At 38.3% G+C, this 23,612-nt stretch overlaps 1 protein-coding gene across 4 annotated transcripts in view; it reads right to left on the minus strand.

Annotated features, from left to right (window-relative positions):
• The window catches only part of LOC126754078 (SUN domain-containing ossification factor), a 53,223-nt gene that overhangs the window by 4,398 nt on the left and 25,213 nt on the right, over positions 1-23,612 (minus strand). For 2 of the 4 annotated variants that reach the window (XM_050465964.1, XM_050465963.1), the window contains exons 3-4: positions 3,814-3,995; positions 1,310-3,471 (exon numbers count right to left, since the gene is read on the minus strand). In XM_050465964.1, coding sequence (XP_050321921.1) covers positions 1,310-3,471; positions 3,814-3,995 — 2,344 coding nt within the window. Of the gene's footprint in view, positions 1-1,309; positions 3,472-3,813; positions 3,996-4,239; positions 4,885-23,612 lie in introns of those variants that run through there. The other 2 variants (XM_050465965.1, XM_050465966.1) reach the window with 2 other exon arrangements.

The following is a 23,612-nucleotide window of genomic DNA, read 5'->3' on the forward strand; positions in this document are numbered from 1 at the left end:
CCGTTATCCTACTCCACTTTCAAGAAAGCTCAAGCTTAGATTGTATATACCATCTTTTGTGATTTTTGTTGTTGTTGTAATGACAAAAAATTTCCGGGGCGAAGAATTTCTCAGCGTTTTTAATTTGTATACTAAGTTTAAGGACATTTGCTAACTTGACCCACTGTTCTCTAACACCGATTAATTTCTAGACCTGCGTAATACTAAGAAAACAAAAATACATCCACAATAAGCAACCAAAACAAAAAAAGGTTTACGTGAAGAAATCAAAGAACCTTGCGTTAGTTAAGCTAAACGGAGCAACAATGTCGAACACGCAAATTCGCCATTATTAATGCCCACCCACTGAAGCCACATCCAAGACATGACAATAGAAGGACGAACCGCTTGCTGCTGCACCTTGTATACATCAAAATTACAGGCTTACTAGTTTAAAGAGACGTCTGCCTCTTTACTTCAGTTTGTCGATGAGCTGACATGACTAAAACAATAATAAACTTTGAAGGATACTATAGTGAAAAGCAGGAGCCAATCAGTTAGGTAAATGAGTAGCGCCAACCCTTTAAATGCGAAAATATCTAGTAGGTACTATTTGTCTGACAGGATAACAACAAAGTAACAAGTTCGCTGAGTAAGAGTAACTTTATAATTCACTCACTCATTATTCACGCCCTGCTATAAGGTGCAAAGGCATGGACTGATGAATCGACGTTTCGAGATTTCGAGACAAATGTTCTGCGGAAGATTTATGGTCCTTTGAGCGCTGGCCACGGCGAATATCGCATTCGATGGAACGATGAGCTGTATGAGATATACGACGACATTGACATAATTTAGCGAATTAAAAGACCCGCTGGCCAGGTCATGTCGTCCGAATGGACGAAAACACTCCAGCTCTGAAAGTATTCGACGCGGTATCCGCCGGAGGAAGCAGAGCAAGAGGAAGACCTACACTCCGCTAGGAAGAACAGGTGGAGAAGGACCTGGCTTCACTTGGAATCTCCAATTGGTGCCACCTTGCAAAAAGAAGACGCGACTGGCGCGCTGAATTTTTTGTAATCCATTAAATAGATCACTCGGAAGGCAGAAGTAGGATTTATAAAGAAAGGCTTCACCATTCACACAGTTAGGCATAACATATTGGTAATTTTAAAGTAAAGCTTTGAGAGCCGCTTTATTTGCGCAATTCAAAGTGTAAAAAAGTAGAGACTTTAAATCGATGTAAACGATCGGATGGTTGAAATGAAGGTTTTTTTTTGTAATAATCAGATGTACCTTAGTAATTATTTAACAAAAAATCTACTCATACCTTAATACGATTGGACAGGCGTATAAAGACGCTCTCCGATTGTGGACCACTGGGTATTTTCTGCTGTAGATTCACGCCAGGCTGACTGCCATGCGCGCTCGCCTCACCGCCACTCGGCGCTGCTGTCGTAGAAGTAATCAAGTTATCGATGTTCTCCCAAGAGGCGGCATCCTCTTCGCTGCGTGAGCCCAATGTGGGTGTAACGGTAGTGGTTGGTGTTGGCTGCACCGCCGGTGGCGCGTTATCGCTGCTCGTGCTGTCGGCAAGCACTTTTAGACTGTCGCCGTTTGCAGGCGGTATCGAAGTTGTTGTGCTGCTTGGTGCGCTGCTGTCATCACTTGAGTCACCGCTGCTCTGCTGCTCCTCTGTGTGGCTGCCAGCGCTTGGTTCGCTGGGTTGCGATGGTTTTTGCAATTCTTGTTGTTCGTTATGTGCAGGTACATTGAATATATTTACATCGGGTGTTGGTTCCTTGCCACCGCTTGTGTGTGGCGCTTGTGTTGTTGTCGCTGCGTCGTCTATGTTCGCTTGCGGTGGACGTGCAATTTGCTCTGCTTCCGCTGTCCCACTTTCTGTTGTGCTTGTTGCTGTTGTTGGTGGTGGTGCACCTTCACCGTTAAATATTACTTCAGCGTTTTCAGTTGCAATGTCGTCACCGAGGTTTGTGGTTTCGCTTGTAACTAGCTTCTTTTGCGTGCCGTCGATGATTCGAAAATCGTCTTTTTTCAATTTCTTGTCGATAGTTAGATTTAGAGGCGGTTCCGTAACCGCATTTTCGTCTTGCGTGTCGTCCGCTGCAGCTGTTGTTGGTGATTTTGCTTTTGCTTGTGTCGCTAGCATTTGGCACAGCGCGCCTACATATTCTCTTGGCAACAAATTCAGGTAATAACTGTTTTTCACGTCCATTTGCATGCGCATACCCAGTTCGCCGTTAGATTTCGCTTTCAGTTCAATGCCGAAATCCTTGGCACAAATGCGCGTGCGCAGTAGATCTTTCAGCAGCCATGGCACTCTAAGTAACGCTTGCAGAGACTGATACTCACAGGAGAGCGCATTGTTGATGCGCGCCACTAACGGTTGACTACAATCGACGCAGTTATATGGTCCCGTGGCCGGTGTACGGCACTGTGTTGTATGCGTTTGCGTGATTGTGAGTGTCGTATTCTGTTGGTTTGCGGGTTTGACAAGCACTTCGGCCGCTTTCTTGACGATCGAGAGTACGGCGTCGGAGGCGGACTTAAACAGATTCATATCAGGACTCTTCGCATGAACTTGTTCTTGCCCGAATTCATCGTCAAAATCATCCAAATCGATGTGCGGTGTATCCTCCGTTTCGAAAGCTTCGAACTCTGATGTGCCGAAGACGCGAAAAAGTGACACCGGGCAGAAATGCTCTTTGGAGTAGTGTGAGTGTATGTCAACGCGTACGAATTTGCCAAACAAATGTGGATGTAAGTCAAAACTTTGCACATTCCGCTTATCTTCTGCTATGAAACGACCCACATTCGACCAATCGCGTGTGGGGAAACGATTTGAGACAGCAACGGTGAAATTTTTCGGCGACGAAGAGAACAACTCAAAATTGGCTAATTCGACTTTTTGCGCTTGTATCGCCTCGCAGAGTTCGACGACAAACCAAATGCGATTGCCACAGGGGCTCAACATGTACTCGTCCTTTGAGGAGCTCAACACTGCACCCGTATTGCTTGCATCTGCATTGGATGCGATTATTTTGGCACCACAATCGGGTGATGCATAGTTCTTGTTGCGCATTTTGAGCGGCGCTGCCCGTTTGCCATCCCCATTGGTGTGATTCTTTTTCTGTGTGGCGGTATTTACTACCTCCTGCTCCTTTGCCTGCTGCTTTTCAGCAGCCTCCATTTGTTTTTGGGCCCATTCGGAGAATACCGGTATGGGCACCTCTTCGACAGTGAGATTTACGGTATTACCGTCATTGTTACCACCAGCCGCGATGTCTTCTTCGGCAGGGGTGGCAGTGGCTGGACTATCGCTTTCATTTTGTGTTGTCCTCGTTGGTGCTTTGGTGGCATTAACAATTGGAATGTTTGATGGAATTTCGCTGGAAGTGAGATCAGCGTCCGTCAGCGTCGGTTGTGAATGTTCACCGCCGCCAGAGTCGTCAAATTTGATGATTTCTTCGTCTGGAAAGATTTTTAAATATTATAAAAAAAAATTTTGTTATAGATTTCAAAGGCTAAAGATCCTCAGAGGGTAAAATAAGTGAGGACTGATAAAAGAGGAAAGTTTATAGCTTTATGACTCTGGCTACAAATAGAAAAAGTACAAGGATATATCTCTCAATTATTAAATAAAAGAGACAACGGATGACCTATTAGATGTTATCTCAGCGAAATAAAACTTGCATCCCTCAAGGGCAAAGTCAAGAAGTGTTAGGAAAACAAATAAAAGAGCGAATGACTCAGAGTTTACACAACCTAAAGAGGCTGTAGAACAAATGAAGCGGAAAAACATTTGATACACACCCTTTCTTATAGCCTCACTGCTGTTCTCCAATACGTCCATTGTATGATTTTCATGCTCTCGCGCAATGGTCTCTTTGGCAGCATCAATGATGAGTGCTTCGATATTGCCGCGCGTGGGCTCCAGTATTTCCAATGGCAATTCTGTCACAGTGATTGTAGGAATCTCCGTGATATCCGGCAAGCTAGAAGAAAGAAGAATAGGAAAATAAGAGTTTAGTTGAATATTGGGTATAAAAACTTTATTAAATATATAGTATATGGATTTTTTGGGGAATATTTTGAAAAAATAATAAAACCATTTTAAAAATTTTTCAGTGCTTAACTCAGAAATATAAACTGCAACCCACGTATACATATAATTTCTGTATGTTTGTTGTTATGTACAAAAGTATTTACATTTATAACACATTCATAATTTTTATTTACCTGAGAAACATCGTCGATATGGCAATCAATTGCGAGAACCAAATCACCCAGAAGAAGACCAAGAACATCGTCAAATTCGTTTTGACTTTCTTCACTTCACCACAAACGAAATTCGTTACGATTTTCAGCAACATTATGATTTTTCAATTATTTGATTGCTAATTTGCACAGATTCTAAGTAAACAAAGTGGGAACACATATACACAAACACTATTACACACTGTTTTCAATTCAATGGTAACCGGGTAGGAGTGAAAAAATATATTTCTAAGTGTGTTAAATAAAAAAAAAACACTTTTTGGAGCTTGGTCTATTCTAATTTTTATATTTTATTCAGTTAAAAAATTATCACTCAACAGCAACAACATTTAATTTGTCCCAATTCGGGTTACGGCGCGTAGTTGTGAATCGATGTAATCACCAATACATGGTTGGCTGACTACTTTAATGATTACATGCAAAAAAAATAAAATAAATGGAGAGCAATAATATCCACCCACACTTTGGCAAACAAAGCAATTACAGTATAATAAATCAAATTAATGGTTCTCATTAGCAAATACAACCGTTAGATTTCACATGAGAAAATTGTAGAAACTACTCAGGTTGCTATCAGCACTAGAAAAGCGTTCAATTACTATATATTAACCGATAAATCAATGAAAAAAATAATAATAATCACAGTCAATAAGATAACTGATTATCGGTTTCAAAAAACCCGCTTTGGACGTTCCGAGCAGTAGTTTTGAAACACGTCAGTGTGACTGTTTAAATGCCAACCTACTGAGTAGATAAGAATTGAGTTAACGAAATTTCGAGTACAAAACGCTTTTCAGTCCACGCTACAAATAATAATGTATAATATATGAACGTACCAATACATGCATATGTTCGCATTACACCGACTGGGGCATTGAGGAGTCAAAACAATGATAAAATGCACCAGCAACAACTGTTCTTGGTGCAAGATAACAACTTGCAAAGCCGAACTGCGGCAGTGCATTACGAAAAAACAATGCCAAAAGATCTTAAGTAATTTATATGCGAGCACTTGTATACTTATACTAGTACTAGTGTTTACATATGTATGTACATAACACCAAACCGATGTACATATAACGGGTGATCCAAGTAGAGGTACTTTTGTCATTAGCCTTTTTTGGCAGATCACACGGGACTCGTTGCAAGCTGTCATGTTATTCTCGACTATTTATGCCTGAAATTGAAGCTCGTGATCTCGGCGATATTTGGTTTCAACAAGGCGGCGCCACTTCCCACACATCGCATCAATCAATGGATTTATTGAGAGAACACTTCGGTGAGCAGATAATTTCACGTTGTGGGCCAGTCGATTGGCTACCAAGATCGTTTGATATGACACCGTTAGACTTTTTCCTGTGGGGATATGAAAATTCTAAAGTCTATGCGGACAATCCCGCTTCGATTCAGGTCTTGGAGCAAAACATCACGGATGTCATTCGCTAGTTACCAGTCGAAATGCTCGAACGAGTCATGGAAAATTGGACTCAACGGATGGACCATCTGAGACGTAGCCGCGGCCAACATTTGAAAGAGCTAATCTTTAAAAAATAAATGCCAAAGAATGTTCTTTCGAAGTTTCTGTGTTTTTTCTTTAAAGAAGTAGGGAAAATGGAAATGGATCACCCTTTATGTAGGTGCATACACATGTTGTTGACACTACAAAATGAAAGAAGGGTGCAAAATTAAAGTTTTAATTAAATTTAAAAGCGGAACCTATTTATATAATACTATAGATGTACTATATATATGTAAGTATGCATATTATCAGGTGTTGCGAATGGAGAACGAGTACAAAAATACTGAGTGCATTTAATTTTAATTCGAACAGGTAACGGTTTCATGTTTAAAAACGTCACTAACTTTCGTCTAGATGTTTTGCCGAATTTCCGAGCTCGAGTTGATATTCACCAAATGAAAGGTGGAACAAGTTCGAAGCCGCCTTCTTATGAACCGAGATATTCAACGACAAAGCAGAGTGAGTGGTAAGAAATAAAACTGCATAATAGGGGAAGATTATATTGATATCATTGGCCTCATTATTCGCGCCATTAGTTCAGCTCCTCCTTAACCAGGCTGGATAAGGGCAAATGGGTCTGGTCGTGCACGAGGGCAAAACGAAATATCTCCTGTCATCAAACAAACAGTCGTCGCACTCGCGACTTGGCTCTCACATTACTGTTGACAGTCATAACTTCGAAGTCGTAGATAATTTTGTCTATTTTTGAATCAGTATTAGCAACAACAATGTCAGCCTAGAAATCCAACGCAGAATAACTCTTGCCAACAGGTGCTACATCGGACTGAGTAGGAAATTGATAAGTAAAGTGTTCTCTCGACGAACAAAGACCAAACCATACAAGTCACTCATCATCCTCGACCTGATATAAGGTGCAGAGGCATGGACCATGAAAATATCTGATGAGTCGGTGTTAAGAGTTTTCGAGAGAAAGGTTTTCGAAAGATCTATGGTCCTTTGCTCATCGCATTCGATGGAACGATGAGCTATACTCGTATGAGATATACGACGACATTGACATAGTTCAGCGAATTAAGCGTCTACGTCATGTCGTCCGAATGGGTGAAAACTCTACAGCTCTGAAAGTATTCGATTCAGTACCCGTCGAGGGAAAGACCAGGTGGAGAAGGTCCTGCGTACACTAAATCTAAGCGGTGTCTCCGCCAATATTTTGAAAGTTACAGCCGTAGATCGGTTTGAGTAAATGAAGAATCTTTAAACGCGTTTTAAGCCATAACTAGTCGTTTTTTGTCTGAGAAAGGTATATGGAGACAATATATGGATATATGGAGATTGTACTCAAAAATCCATTTATAATGCGATCCAAACTTGTAACTTGCCAAAAACAAGTATTGTCACTTTAATATCTTTCATTATACGTCATTTATGGCTTAGTTGGAATTCAAAATAGCGTTATATTGAAGAAGGCACTTTATTTCGGAGTCATCAGGGTGTTAAGAAAATATTATATTTCTAGTAGTTCCTGAGATATGTTTCCATATGAGCGAGGCCACGCCATTTTCAATTTTTAAAAGCCTGGGTGCAGCTTCCTTAATTTTCTTCCGTAAAATTTAGTGTTTCTGACGTTTTTTGTTAGTCCGTTAAAGCACTTTTAGTGATTTTCAACATAACCTTTGGGCCCATTTTTGAACTGAGATTTTCCAAATATGCCCAAATCACTTTTAATATCGAGTTATGACTTAACCTTCTTTTTGCCCATCTTCGGAGCCAAGGAATACGTGTACCAAGTTTCATCATGATATTTCAATTTTTACTCAAGTTACAGCTTGCACGGACGGACGGACGGACAGACAGACATCCGGATTTCGACTCTACTCGTCACCCTGATCACTTTGGTATATATAACCCTATGCCTGACTCTTTTAGTTTTAGGACTTACAAACAACCGTTATGTGAACAAAACTATAATACTCTCCTTAGCAACATTGTTGCGAGAGTATAAAAATACGGTGTGTCACCGGTTGCACCGTCTATTTTTTATGGTGAAATTCACGGTGAACATTTTCCACCTGCTTTATAAGGGTAAAACTATGTATATGGAGTCATGTGAGGTTAGAATGCGCAATGCGAACGATAAGCATTGAAACATATGTATACTTAATATAACTTACATATATGTAGCTATGTGAGGGTAGACTTCATAATGAGGGTCTTTAGAGCTCACTTCAGTTCAATTCGAAAAACACAAAAACAAGAATTTACATTCGCCATTTGATTGCATATATATTTACACGCATTACACCTACTATAAATTAGTTTAAAATATTTCTGTGTCCTTTAATAATATGCACCCACGCATTTGCAAAACTGCGCATATGAAGCGTGACATTAATTCCAACTATTTATAGCATTTTTGTGAAATTTTCGCATTCGCACGTCAAAAGCGCATTGTGTATGTTGGTATGCTGGTATGTGAAACAGTTTTGACACACATTTTCGGCAGCCTTCACAATCGTCGCAACCGTGTTGACATATAATTACATATTTTCTCAGACATTTCCCCACACAATGCCAACTTTTGCGCATTTTCACCCATAAAAAGTGGTAGCGGAGAGAGCGGTGGAAAACAAAAAAAAAATCAAGCAAGAATGCAACATTGGTTACACAGTCATTAAATGCGTCAAAGCGAAATTGTGTGTTTTGTAAAATTTTCTTAGAAGCGTTGTTGTGCATAAAATACGTAAATTATTCGTTATTGTTTGCAATTTGCATTTGACAATGAAATTTTGTCAGAATTTTTTTTCTAATTTCGCAATTTGTTTGCTTTATTGTTTTTTGTTTTTTCTTTTAGTTTTGTTCCGAGTCACAGCTGATTGCTTACTTGTGTCTGAATGACAAATATGTTAATCTACGAGTTTTTGTTTTATTCACCAACATACACCACACCACACCACAACGCAGCATCACCTGCTGTGCATTCACGAATTACATACAGACACCTTATCTTAAGCTGCACTTTTTATGGCCACACTTCGCACACTTCGCGCAGCTTGCCAGTTTGCTAGTTTGTCAGTTTCGCATTTTGCATTTTGACATTTCTTCGCAGCTAACGATTTGCATTCGTGCATGCACAAAACACTGTTGGTGAATGCTGTCTGCCTAAGTAGCTTTAACGCGAAAGCATTTAATTTGTATGTAGATAAAGAGCCGAGATAAAGCGTCGCTTTTTTTCGAAACACGCACGGCTAATTGCCTGCCCGTCGTGGCTGCCGTCGCCTCACCTGAGACGGCTAAGCGCCAATTAAGCGCAGCGGTTGTCATATGCATTTAGTGTTACAATTTTTAATAGCTTTTGCCGAAGCTACATACAAACTATACAAACCTACTAGTATGTTCATGCAAGCCTGCAATCTTTATGAGTTAGGTTTTGTTTGAAAAAGTCACTACAAATGCATGAATAGAAAAAAAACTACTGACAAAGTTATTTAAATATGAATTGTTGACATCGGAAACTTGCAATATAACTTTATTATTACTTTTGTTGATATTTTTTCAACGGAATCAAGAATGCTATTTTCTTTATAAAAAGTGGTTTGAGTTCGTTGAAACAAAATGTTAAGTAACTAATCGGTAGAAGAACTCCTTATTGCTTTTCCAATTACAAGGTGCTTAACAAATCTCAAACTCACGTAAGTACTTACAAAGTACTTAATACATATCAGCGATCTGCCGCATTTCTGTTTCAATAGATATCTAATTGATGTATTTGAAGCGCAAAGAATCTTGAAGAAACTCTGTAGGCTCTAATTTTCTATGGCTTCACAAAGTCTAACATAACCTGTAGGCTCCCTCAAACTCTTACAAAAAAACTGGCACAATTGATTTTCACAAATTTATCTTGAGGTGAATTTTTAATCAGCAAATTATTCGTCTTACACAGGAACTTGATGCCAGGTCCGTACTATAGATGAGGTGAATGCATAGGAGCTTCTGGCGAGTCCCTATCGGTGTGTGTAGGCTGGCGTTGTCCTAATGGAATAGAATTCGTCTCCTGTTGGTTAAAATTGACCCCTTCTGGGTCTTTTTGCTTCTTCTCAGACGGTCCAAATATTGACAGCACAGCTTCGAATTAATAGTTTGGTCGTAGAGAAGCAGCTCGCTGATGATGACTGCTAATCCCACTAAACACATCGCAAAACTTTGTTGACCATCTGTCGATTCGCAGTTGGAAATTCGGTTCAAAAGGTTTACGTTAATTAGTCTTCGAGAAACTGGTGCGTCTGTGACGTCAAAATTACCAGCACGGTGTTGACGAAACCAAAATTGTGCGTGATTGGCTGTAACTTTATCTGAATTTTAACTGTTCTCATTTTTAGGATTAATTTTTGCCTTTCTCGAAGAAAATCTGTGGATTATGGAGTATTTTCTCTTACTTTTTTTGTTTTCGTAAATATGAAATCTTATCTGGTAATGTCATATAGCGTAACCAACCGATCACACTTATACAACGTGTATAGATTACTACATAAATTTATTGGAAAAAATAATGGTTCCTTTTTACTGGACCATATGTAAATTCAAACACAGAAGACTAAGCCACTGTTTCCTCGTTTGGAAGGGCTATGTGTTTATGCGAATTAATAGCCCAAGTTAGTAAAGGTTCCAATAGGTTGGTGCGACAAGAGCCATAAAGCGAGTAAAACAATCTATTATAAGGGCGAACTTTTAGTGACTGAAACTATAAAAAGAGGATCTGTCAATTGGTAACTTTGACTATTGTGAAAATCTAATTTGGCTCCAATGGTCTACTTTTTATGGGATTATATCTAGCCAAAGATCTATATTGATACACCGATTACGATTGATCAGCTGGACTCACGGCGAGATAAGGGCGGCTATAGAATTTTTCTAACCTTTCAGAAAAACAATTTTAAGGGATTAACAATCGCTTATTTCATCTATCGACACATAAACAGAGATAAACTGTTAACTTGCAGAGCCGAAGTTTCCATTGCTCTTAGTTTCTAAATAAGTCGAAATAATTTTACCTAACAAATCAGAAAAAGACTTAGACACTCGGCCAATTGTCTAACTGAACATATATTCAGTACCAATTAATTTTTAAACTGTTATCTTTGAGACAAGAACCGTAAGTTTGCGATTACATGAGGCAACTTTAGTTGCTAATTCTCGGGCGATTCTCTTTTGCTGTCGCCCATTACCTTCACACGAGCAACTTGTGTTGCGCAACTCTGCTCGAGTTTTTTTCTCATTCTCTTTCACTTTACTTTAACCCATTGTCGTTTCTTTTTCCTTATAGGTATTTGGTCCACTCTATCACATATATTAATTAGCTCTGTCAATTAAGAAATACATTTTATTTATTAAAACAAACATATATCACCCTTTTTACTATCGTCTGAATCAATTTGTATGGCTTCCTCCATACATTTCACAATATCTTTAATTAATTACATTTTTTCGTCATACTCCATTTACTAAAATATTTATATTATATTATGTATATTTGTATACATATTTGCAAATTACTTACCAAAAGATGAAATTAAATTTTTTAAATATATTCAAAATATTAATTTCAAAAAAATATACGCAAATGCAACTATGTACTACGAAAGAAAAAACACGAATGCCGAAAAACGTCGCAGCGAACTGCTACGAATAAGAACACAAAGCGAGTTGCTGAACACTGGAAACTCGGCGCGATTCCCCTCTCCTCGTCGCTCTCCTCGTCGCCTATAAACCAAGAGTTGCCGCAACAAAAGTTGCCTCGTGTGATAAGGCTCTAATCAAAATGGAATCAGCAGAAAATTGTATAACAAAACTATGTAACTATGTATAGTATGCGAGTCAGAAGAAACAAGCAAAACAAACCAAAAAATTAATAAATAAATAAAAAACAAATTAAATTCAACGAAGAAATAAATATAATAACAAATAATATATATTTTCGGCCTGCATTTAGACCTACGGCGCCGGCTACTTAATTGAAAATTTATACTCGCTTGTCATGCTTTGCTATATTTTTATCTCATCCACGCTTTTTTTAATACAAATATATGTAATTCATTCACATATACATCTATCAGTATGTATGTTTGTTGGCAAAATTTGGGGCATTGACCGCATGTGACGAAAAATGAAATCAAAGAAAACGTGTAAACGTAAACAAACGCTATGAAAAGGCCAAAACACGTGTTGGCAGAGCAACAGGTGGCGCCTTAGGAGGCGCAACCTAGCAGGGGGGCGACATTATAATGCGATTTCATGGCGTGCTTCTCGGCAGTTGCTTTTCCTCACGCCATTTCTGCAACTGTGCACACTTCGCGTTTTTGTTTTGTCTCTTAATTATAAATTGATTGCGTAATATTTTCATTTGCACAAATTTGAGTTAATACATGCTTGAGTATAATCACGTAGCATAAACATATGGTTTTATAAAAAATATGAATTATATGGCATTTTGTGTTTCCTTGAGTTGTTCTTGACTAATAGCAAACAAACAAAGACAGACAAATGCGCTTAAAAATATTTAGGTGAATAATATTTGAGGTTATATTTTCTTGATGAAACTATAACACTAAAATTTTGAGAAACAAGAAAAAACATAAACTTTGGCTGCACCGAAGCTTTAATACCCTACAAAGGTACATTTCTTTTAACATTAGGGTATAAAAAAATGTTCTTCTTGACGGCGGTAAGTTTGTACGGCGGTATTTATACCATAGTGGTTCGATCTGCACAATGTGTTGCTTTGTACAATAATACTTAGTATGAGCCGAATTTCGAGAAGATATCTTGTCAAATAAACATGTTTTTCCCATGTTTTTCGATCAATTTTTCCAACAGCTACATACTTACATATATCCTACAGTGGTTCGATACTGGCGGTTGCAAAAGAGCAACTTCTTGGAGAAAAAAAGATGTCTACAAAATTACAGAGCGGTATCTCAAAAGCTGAGGGGATACGGTTTGTCCGGAAAGTAGTAGAACTGTTTTTCTTCCCCTGCGACTGTACTTTGGAGCACTGACTGGATTCGATAGAGGGCGTTCCTAGCTAATGAACGACCGGCTGGTCAGTTGTCTCCGAGCACCTGGAGAATCAGTACAAAAATTTTCGCGCGACGTGCTTCTGGTTAGTGGTGCAAGCCGAAAATGCAGCGTTAGTTAGAGCAGAGGTATGCGATTAAATTCTGTATGAAATTCGGTAAATCTGCGACAGAGACGTTTGATATAATCAAGCAGGCTTACCCAGATGTTGGTTTAGCAAGAAGTGGAATGTTTCGGTGGCACCAGCTTTTTGGAAGGCCCGAAAGAGGTCACTGATGAATGAGCAAATCGAATGTGAAAACGGTGCTCATTGTCTTTTTTGATATCACCTTTTTGGCGACGTCCACCATGAATTTGTTCCTCCTGGACAAACTGTCAACGCCAAGTTTTACGTAGAAGTCCTCAAGAGACTCAAAAGATGGATCAATCGGGTCCGACAAGACATCGCAACCGATTGGAAATTGCACCACGACAACGCTCTGGCTTACACCGCCCTACAGCCCAGATGTGGCCCAGCGGACTTTTTTTGTTTCCTTGCCCGAAAAGGCCGATGAAAGGCAAGCATTTTGAGACGACAGAGGAGATCCAAGCAGCATGCACCCCATCTCTCAAGGCTATTCGGGAGAATGCCTTCCGTGACGGACTTCTTTATTTTCTCGTTATCCTATCCAACTTTCCTGCTTAGTTCCTAAGTTTTATGACCTTCTTAGAGAAAAAATACATCTGGGTTTAACCCACAGCTAAAATTTGTTATTCCTTCATGGTGCTAGTCCATTTCATTCATAAGTCAAGTAAGGCAATACAATATGAACATATTTCCTCCTAAATGGCTTTTACATAATCCCGAAATTGAAAGCAATAAATATGGAATTCCATTACAGTAATTTTGAATATTTTAATTTACAGATTTACGCCCAGATTTCTGAGCACACCATGACAACGTAAACAACCACGACAGACAGACAGAGACCGACGTAAGTACATATATTTCGGCGTAAAAATATTTGCATATCTCGCAAATGTTGATAGAAAGGAAATGACAACCGCCAATTCGGCAACATTCCAGCTGGAGCCCGCTAGGCCTAAAGCCGACACAAAGCGGAGAGAGCAGGAGGAGAGGCAACAGAGTCACTGATTTTAACACTGGAGGACTATAATCGTATTTGCATTATTTGAGCCACCTGTAATATGCAAATTGCAGGCCAATGCGCCAAGCAGGTAATAAGGAACAACAAACAAATCGAGTACAACAACAATACAAATGGTACAATATTTGAATTAGCCAGAGTTTCGATCTTCGGTTGGCTTTTGGAGTCAAGTAAAGTATTGGCTGCTACAGCGCGGCGGTTGTGCCACTTCACACCACAAACCGACTGAGTGTAATCTGATCTGATTTTACCCGAAAGACAGACGGCGCAAGTGCAAGTGGTAAACAATTTGCGTTGGTGTTAAGAAAACAATTGGCATTAAAGCAAAGCAGCTGCGCTTCTGGCGTCTCGTGCAGTGTGGCTGCGTCACGGCACGTACAAACCAGATAATGCTGGTGCTGTCGGTTGAAAACGCCAGTTGTTTGTGTAGTTGGGAAATTTGTGGTGTGGTGCGAAGTTGTGTTGTCTTAGGCATGCTCTACACCAGCAAATAAGCATGAAACTATTACCTTTAAGCAGCAAGCGAAACACTTGTCTACATTTGTTGATTTTGTGCAGCGGTTATTGCAGGTTGGTGGAGCGACAAACGCAAAGTTTTTGTTGCATAATATGCGCTGAAGAGTAAGCGTCAAGTGAACTCACTCAAAAATTAACTAAAATTCAAATTATATTTTTTTCATTGGGGTAGTTCTAAGACTCTTTAGAATCTCTTATCTCGGTTGAAGTGTGCGGTTGTCTATCTCTTACTCTAGTATACGAAACTGCCCTTATCGAAGAAATGATATTCTTCAGAGGCTGATCAGAAATTATATAACCACTACCTCGGCTTCTGCATTGTTATGGTAGAAGAGCGCCTTTTTCCTCGCCAAATAGACCTTTTTATGCAATTCGGCCTTATCTTAACCATTGGTAGTCATCACCTTTTCGGTCGACAGTCTTCGCATTATGGTCCGTGACATTGGATCAGAGATTGGTACTATAGCCGAAGTCAAACACATAAAGATATCTTTCCAATACTTTTGTCCTTAAAATGTCGAGATTGACAGAAAGTGTCGTGTGAGAAATTGTTTTGTGTTTCTTGAACTTATCGGTTCAGATGTAGATTAAGGTCTTCATACTTTTTTTACATTCCGAAAGGAACTGTACAAATGGCAAGTGACTTTGTCTAATTTAGCAAGCTTATTTAGCTATGTGCTGCATATTATGGGAATCTTCCACAAGAGACCCCACCAAATCTATACTAAATGCGGGACAAAAAGACAGACGAAACCGATGTTGCAATTAAGCCCACCGCTTGCAAATAAACGAAATCTCAATGAAATAAAGTTGGAAAAAAGTATACACAAACGACTCGTAAATGAGGAAACAATTAGCGAAAACAATGTGTGGCAAAAAATTTGCCTCGAAACCTAAAATCACGATTTGCGATAAAAATTCAGCTCAAGCTGCACATTCGTTGAGTGGGTCGCGTGAAATTCTTTAGCGCCTCTAGCGCATTGTTGCTACGTAAATCAGCAATCAGCAGCGGGGTAATAATGTAGCTAACAATGTGAGCGTATGCACATACATATGTATGTATGTGTGTTTGCTTGTGCGGAATATGGTACGCCTGCGCTGGAGGGACGCAAATAAAGCTAAAATTAAGTTATTTAGAGCAACAGCTGCGCCACACACGCCTTCAGACATATTGTTTGCGGATCATAAGCATATGTACAGCTGTACATATGAAAACCTACATATTTAACTGCGAGTTTTCGTTGTAAATAGAGTAGAAGCCGAAATCAACTTGTTTATTAGCGAAATGAAAATGAAAGAAAATTAATAGTTGAATGAGGAAATAAACAATTTGGAAATATAACCGAATTTTATTTAGGATCCGGAAATAGTCGTTAAAATGCCACTGGAAAACTGTTAACATGTACATATCTAGCATTCCTTGAGAGTTTCGCATGATAGACCAAATACGGCTAGGTATGATTTTGAGTACCATCTTGACTTCATAATGACTTATGACAGTTTATTTAGTTTCAAGATATTGATCTGAAAATTTGCACACTTCGTTTTCTCCTCAAGAAGTTTTTCAGTTGATGGAACTACTGATATCGGACTACCATCGGAAAAGATTTTCATAAAATAAAACTTTTTCTGTAAGACCGTTGGCCGGTTAGTTCCAATAAGAAATGCACCTGTGAAGCACATTATAGCTTTGGTGCAGTAGAATTTAAAATGTTTTTCTTGTTACCTGATCTTAGAAAGTTCGAATTCTAATTTTAGATATGATAAAAAGAAACAAGCATTTTTTAATACAATGGAAAAAGGGCTTTAAATGCAACACTGCTCCTATTAAATATTTTATTTGGATATACTATTTTTGAAAAAAGACAAATTCAAGTTCAAGTTTTGCTCGGATGGCACAATAAGATAACACTGTCATCACGACCAGTTCTTAAAAGTATCAAGGACACCGAATCGATATCTCTTCACAGGATATCTTGATAATATTTAACATTATTCCCTAACATATAAGGAAGGAGCTTCGAGTCTATCCCTGATGGAAGACACCGAGTAGATAATTTTCGTGAAAAACTATCTTTACATATTTTAAAATATTAATTGCGTATGCAGTGAAGAGGAGATGAAATAGAAAAGAAAAATGCGTACAAGGAGAGTTATTCACAAGCAGTGAAAAGCAAAAGCGAAATAACAACAAATTTTGCTTAATTACCACCAGAGGGCGGTTAATACGCCTTGTAAGACAATAAGCAACAACACGCAATCATCTTTCTCATTTTTTTCATGCTGGGTACACAAGATTATACAGCTGCAGCTGCACACACGAAGAGTAGACAATCAGGTATTCAATGCTAGGCCGCTAAAAATTGAAACTCGGGACTCTTAATTAGCTCTTCAAGTTGACGCCCCCGACTCCGAATTTCGGCAGTAAATTTTAATAATTTCGACTCGTTGTTAGATAGTATATCTTTCCATGATAAGATAACAAACCTTATTGCAAAAAAATTATCAAAATAGGGAAAAATAATTTGCTGTCCCTATCAGTCTACTTTTGTAGCGTCCCTTTTGAAACCCCCGATACTAATATTTATTTAAAAAAGAGAAGAAAGTTCAATGAAATTACTTTAATAAATACTTTGAGAAAATTTACGGCGTTTCATCGCGATGACACAAATCGGCGACTAGTTTGATGACTCCGAAAATATGAAAAAAGATATGAAAGAAGTTTGATTGGGATGATGATTTCGAAGTTGACATGCTATTGCTGAACTTCACGAGTTCCAACTCCCGTTTTAGAGCTGGAAGATAGTGTTAACAACCAGTAATATATTCAACAAGCAAGAGTTGTTAAGGTTACAAAAGAAAGTAGGAAGGGTTTCAACAGCTCCTGGTTCAAGAACAAGGATTAATCAAACCAACAGGTCTTAAGTTATAATTAAATCGTAGAGGAATATCAAATATACGGTTGACCAAGAACTGGCACTTTCGACAATTTTCCAAAACTCTTTAATTTTCCATAACAACAACTACAAAACTATTTACATATATGAAAATCGAAAATATTTTAACCATAAAAAACAACAACGAAATCCCGGGAACCAATTTCACCCGACTTGCAAACATAAATGTACTTCGGGATTGCACAGTTTGGTGGGCGCGTGTCATTGTGGTGACATGCGGCATTTGCACGCACATGAGAGTGCATAAACCTAACTGTAGTGATATGCAAAACGCACACGCGTTCACACTTGCGCACGCATACCCGCGCATGCGCGTGTGAAGAGTGCGCGCACAAGCTGTATATTTTACATGCGCACACGCGTTGCGAATTCCAAGGAAGTGTACATGCAACAGTATACGCACGCTCAAGCGCATGTAAGTATGTATGTGGGTAGCATGTAAATCATTCAGCGACACATTGGTTGCCGGCTGCTGGCTGCCTCACTGTCTAGCCCAGACCAATCAATCTCCAGCGACCGCCACCGGCAACGGCCGGCATTGCTGCGGGCTGGCGACTAAGTGGGTCAGAAAGTCTTTACGGTGTATAACAAGTTTCTGCAACAACAACAACAACAGATGATAATGCACCTACAATAATGAGTTATACCAAGTGCTGCGTGTGTGTGGTCCGGTCCATTGCTCTGTACAGTAGCTATGCGTTGTTGTTTTAGCTTATCTGTTTTGTTGTTGTTGTTGTTGGGGTTGTACAAGGAAGTAGCTAAATTGCATCATAAATTTGCAGAAAACGTGTAGAAAATACGCAGACACGACACGAAAGCATTATTAAAAGTGAAAAATATGAAAAGTGATTAGCAATGAAAAGTTGGAAAATTGTGTGGGAAGATTTTTTCGAAATAATTACCATTGAAGGGATCACAAATTATGACCGCATGCAAAAGTATATAATTATTGTTAACCAACTAAATGATATGCAGATATTTCACACTGACAGCGCCGGGATTATTTGTGTAAAAATTTTTGCCGATTAGCAGATGTGTGAAGTGTTTTCTCCATGTATACCTTAAGCTCTGATAGAGGTCTTATATCTTAAGGGGTTATATGTAAATTTCAAATCTATTTTTTTTCATATACTTAATGTAATCGGCTATTAGAATTTTAAGCGCGATTTCAGAGCAGTTGAGGAAAACTTCGTTAAAACGGCTGGACTTATCGACTCGAACTTTTCATGCGACCTTCGGCCACCTACCGGTAATGATCGAAGAAATAAAACATTGTTTGGAGGGCCGGGAAGAGGTCGCTGATGAAGAATGGACAAATCCAAAGTGAAAACGATGCTCATTGTCTTTTTTGACAGCAAAGGCATCGTCCACAATGGACAAACCGTCAACGCCAAGTTTTATGTGGAAGTCCTCAAGAGACTCAAACGAAGGGTCAATCGGGTCCGACAGCCAAATAAGCAGTTAAACCAGTGTAAACAATTTGCTAAAGGGCTATAAAGGGGAAGCAAAGAGGCAAAGTATGCGAAATAAATGTCTTTAAATTCATTGAAAGCAAACCAAATATTGACGATTATGCAAAAAACTGTTAATTTTTTACCGTAACTAGTTGCAAAGTAACTGTTCCGAAAATAACTGGTCCAAAAGTAACTAGTTCGAACAGTAACTAGTCCCAATGTAACTAGTTGCAAAATAACTAGTTTCTACATAACACTTTTTAGTTGGAAAAGAAGGTTCAGAGTAAACATAGAAAAATATGACATAAAAACATGTTATCTGCACAGAACATATTAAACATTTATACGGATGGCTCGAAAATCGAGAACGGAGTTGTTTTTGTGGTATACTATCCTGATTTAGGCATAAGGCAGCCTTTTAAACTACCGGACTACGCTACACTATACTTCAAGCAGAGGCCGTTGCTATTAGTAAAGTCACGGAGTTAGCCTGTAATGTGTCAGCAGACGCTGAAGAGTCTTGGAAAGCAGGGCAGCTGTGGAGAGTGTACCAGAACCAAGCGACTTCAGCTCTACTGGGTACTATCACTATCTCAGGATATTTCCAAGAGTGGTGTACAGCTGTCACCCGAAAACGTGATTAACGTTGGATATTCCAAGCATTGCCTATGCGACGATCTAGAACGATCAACCAATCAAAAACTCTACTCAAAACGGATCAAACTACGAACTCCAAACTTTTTGAAGAGAATAAAAAATAGAACAGCGATCTCACCGCAATTTCTGAATGGATTTTAGTGCCACATCCCACACTTTTCATTGCCGGCGTACCAAAAATCATGAAGAAGTAAACTCAACATTCACTTTCACACTAGTCCGGCGCATATAAACCCATATGAGTATGTGTGCTCTGAGCTGTCGGCTGCAGGATCTGTCTGCGTCTAACGATGTCGGGTGGTGAGTGGGTGCGACTAAAGTGATAGAAGTAACGGCAATGCGCCATAAAAAGCGAAGTGGCCATAAAAATGTGCACACGAAATGCCAGAAGAAAAAAGCACTGCGTCGCGCACAAGAGCGCCTAAATGATACAAACGTTCAGGAAAAGTGATCTCGGCATATGTTTGTGAAAACACATAAATTACTCATATTGAATATCGCTGGCGGTAATGTCTGGCTGCGGCAAAATGCTTTGCATATTAATAGGCCAGAAAGCAAACCTTTATTACCACAATTAAGATGATATTAAATAAACGCTTTAAAAACAAAAACAATCACAACAACAAGACTTTTGCTTAATTGCCATGAAGATATTGGCAAAGTGAGCGGCAAACGCAACACACTGAGGTACCGTGTCGTCGATGTACAGGCTTGCTTGTTGGTAGTCGAGCCGTTAGCGGATTTTTGAGCCATTTATTTGACGCTCAACCGGCTGCCGTTTGTTTATGGCAATGCCAGTATTTGGATGGAAGTCGTGAAAATATTTAAACTAACAAATGCGAACAATAATTCATTAATGGATAGGCACAATATTTGTATGTGTGAAGAGAGGGGTCTGTAGGCAGACAGTATGTGGTGCGCAAAATCAAAGAGCAGTGCTTGTCTTATACGTAGCTATGTTTATATTTCTCGATAGGTGGCGCTGAAGTTGCAAAGGGTAAAAAAAAAAGATTTACTTAGCAATTCTGTGCGTAATTGTTTAAATTATTATTAATGGTATATTCTGCGGACCAATTAGACTTACGGTCACCTAAACCTTTATAACCATTAGTGCTAGAAATAGGTATCAGAAAGTAATCTCATGGGTTTCAATATGGTTAGTAAAAGGAAAAATTCAATTACCACTTTCCCTAAGTTATTTACCACTGTTAAAGTAATTCCATTCTAATTATCATCTTCTGTAGAGAACAAAATACTAAGAGAGGTTTCAAAGTAGCATCCTTCGGGTCTCCCTTGATATAATAAACTGCTCGACGTTAAGACAATTATATAATTATTTGGAAAGTTTCGTTTTGAAATCCACGTGATTCGAACCAAATTGACCGGTAAGAACAACAATTTTGGAATTGCAAAAACCTCTGCAATCATATTTAGATTTTCAAAAAAGAGTTCATCTACTTCATGATTAAAATTTCACAGCTTGAATGAGAACGCTAACATTTTCGAGTGCTCACCATACCTATCTTCGTTGGACATCGACCTGATTTTAGTGAGTAAAACGCCAGTATGAGCATAACATTTATAGGTTATGCAGAAATCGTACTTGGCATACCGCTTCTGTGGGCGTCTACTATAACCTATTTTTCACCAACATACATATACAACTCAGGCTCACTCAGATGGGTTGCCTTGAATGCAATGTAAAATTTATTCGTTAGCCATTTTTGATGACTTCAAAACAGGAAAACAAAAAAAAAAAATTCGAGTGCAATTAAATTCGCAGACATTCGAAATGGCACTCATGAAAATTGAGATTGCCTTGTTTACTTTCAATTCAATGTTAAGCTGAACTTTAATGTGCCAATAAGCGTGTCTTTAACAGTCACCCGCAAGCAAGGTGAACCATTTCGGTGCATAAATATTGTCAGTAGATATGATTTCGTGACGCTTTAAGTGCCAAATTTATGACTGTTTGAAAGAATTTTAATTAACGGCTTTTGCATACGCTTATGAATGTATGTGTGTGTGTGGCCAATATGAGGAAAATTGGTATAAAAAAGTGTACAGTGAAATAAAATGCCAGGAAAAGTTAGTTTTACCTTTCGCTTTACGATTTCCTTTCTGGTATGTGGTTATATTTGTGTGTGTTTAACTGAATTTTCATAATTTTTCCACTGAATAAACTGTAAAATTGTGTTTGCAGTGAGTTCATGACTTCCTCGAAACTGATTTAGTTACTGTTTATGGGAATTCCGTTTACAGATACAAAAATTGCATGGATATAAGGATATAAAATGGTTATATCGAGTTTCCCACGAGTGTTGGCTTGCATGTGGTATTTTTGAAAAAAAAAAGAAAACTAAAATCTTCTATAACGAGGTTTTCAGGCTAAGGCCAGTTTAAGACGTTTTTGCGAATAATTGATGAAAAGCTAGAAACATTAGTACTTTACCACTTAGCCTTTCATTTGTTTTGAAATAACGCATGTTTTTAGAATAAAGACCGCCCTTAGAGGTCCTCTATTCGACATTTTGTATCAAAATATTCATTCACAAATTTTTATACACTTAAATAAATGTTTAACAAAGCCTGAGAGAGAGAAATCCGAATTCTTTTGTCTTATACCTAGAATAAATTGTTAAAATAAGGTCATTTCTGAGGGCTATAGGTTGGCTTCCCCTCTTAATTAAGCCAGTCATCGATTTTGGTTTATATTCTAGTCGAACATAGCACATTTATTTAATACGCCGTTAATGAGACCATTGTTACTCTGTGCTTTTTCTTCCTTATTCCGTTTAAGTGATCTTACTATGAACCCTGCCGATCTAGTATAGTTCGTTCGCTGGTTTATTACTCTAACTAACTAACATATTGCCACTACTCTTCTTTTCTCATAACTGTAAACATTTCATTTCAAATTAATTCCATTGTCAACACTACAAAACTCTCGAAAATCTTTTTATGAATAATAAAATAAATCTTTATTATATCTCTATATGCAAATAACGCAATTACGATAAAGCAGCGTGTCACTTAAAAGTTGAATAATGATAAACTGTGAGCAGTTATCTAAACAATATGCATGTTACGGCAAAACCGACAAATTCCGACATAAATCTTTCGAATCGGCTTTAACTTTTCGAAAAGCATAAAGGCGACTAGAAAGAAGCAATGAAAATGGAAAAGGAAAATATTAAATGGAGAGTGACAGCGCAAATAAAAACAAAAACGAAGAGATAAGCTTCCTTTCTGTCTATTTACTGTTAGCTTTCACAGCACACTGCAATAGACATAAACACACGTAAATGATTTTCAATTGTGTATGATTTGTTATAGCTATATTTGTTACAGTGTGTTTGTCTGTGTTCGAATCAATATGTTTTGACGCTCCAAAATGTCTGCAATTATCTTTATGAATATTCACAGTGGGAAAATTCGCATAAAATTCGCAAACTTGAGAAATTTGGTGATTGTAAAATTAAGCGTATTGTTATGCGATAAATAACAGTACATATATATTAGTTGTGTGTGTTATTGCGGCAAATGAAATGCATTTGCATAAGAAATGTTGATTGGAAAATATAATTAAAGTTTAGCGACTGCCTTTGGTAGGCAAAAATTCAAAGGAACATGCAAAAAAATCACGGAAAAACTGATGCAAAAGATAGGAAAAGCTTAATAGCTGAAGGAAAATTTATGATAATGAAGAAAAAGCTGCGACGCCAATAAATGTTATTTGGTGAGCATGATAAACAATATACGCCAGCGAAAATTAATGCTTTTAGCAGGTAATAAATTATATGATTTCTGCAACGCAGCGTCTCCGGGGCGTATGAGTGACATTTATTATTTTACCCTCCACGAACTTTGGCAGCAAATAGTGCCGGCACTGTGATTGCACATACCAAATGTAATGCAAACTTAATCCAAAGCATTATCAAAAATCCCTAAAAGTCAGATAACGAAAGTTAGGCAAAGTCATAATAATGAGAAGGTGGAAGTAGAGTAGGCCGTAGCTAACACTTTTTATTTAATTTTCTGACTATCTAAC

This window comes from Bactrocera neohumeralis, chromosome 3 (genome assembly GCF_024586455.1).
Source record: "Bactrocera neohumeralis isolate Rockhampton chromosome 3, APGP_CSIRO_Bneo_wtdbg2-racon-allhic-juicebox.fasta_v2, whole genome shotgun sequence".
Classification (NCBI taxonomy): Eukaryota; Metazoa; Arthropoda; class Insecta; order Diptera; family Tephritidae; genus Bactrocera; species Bactrocera neohumeralis.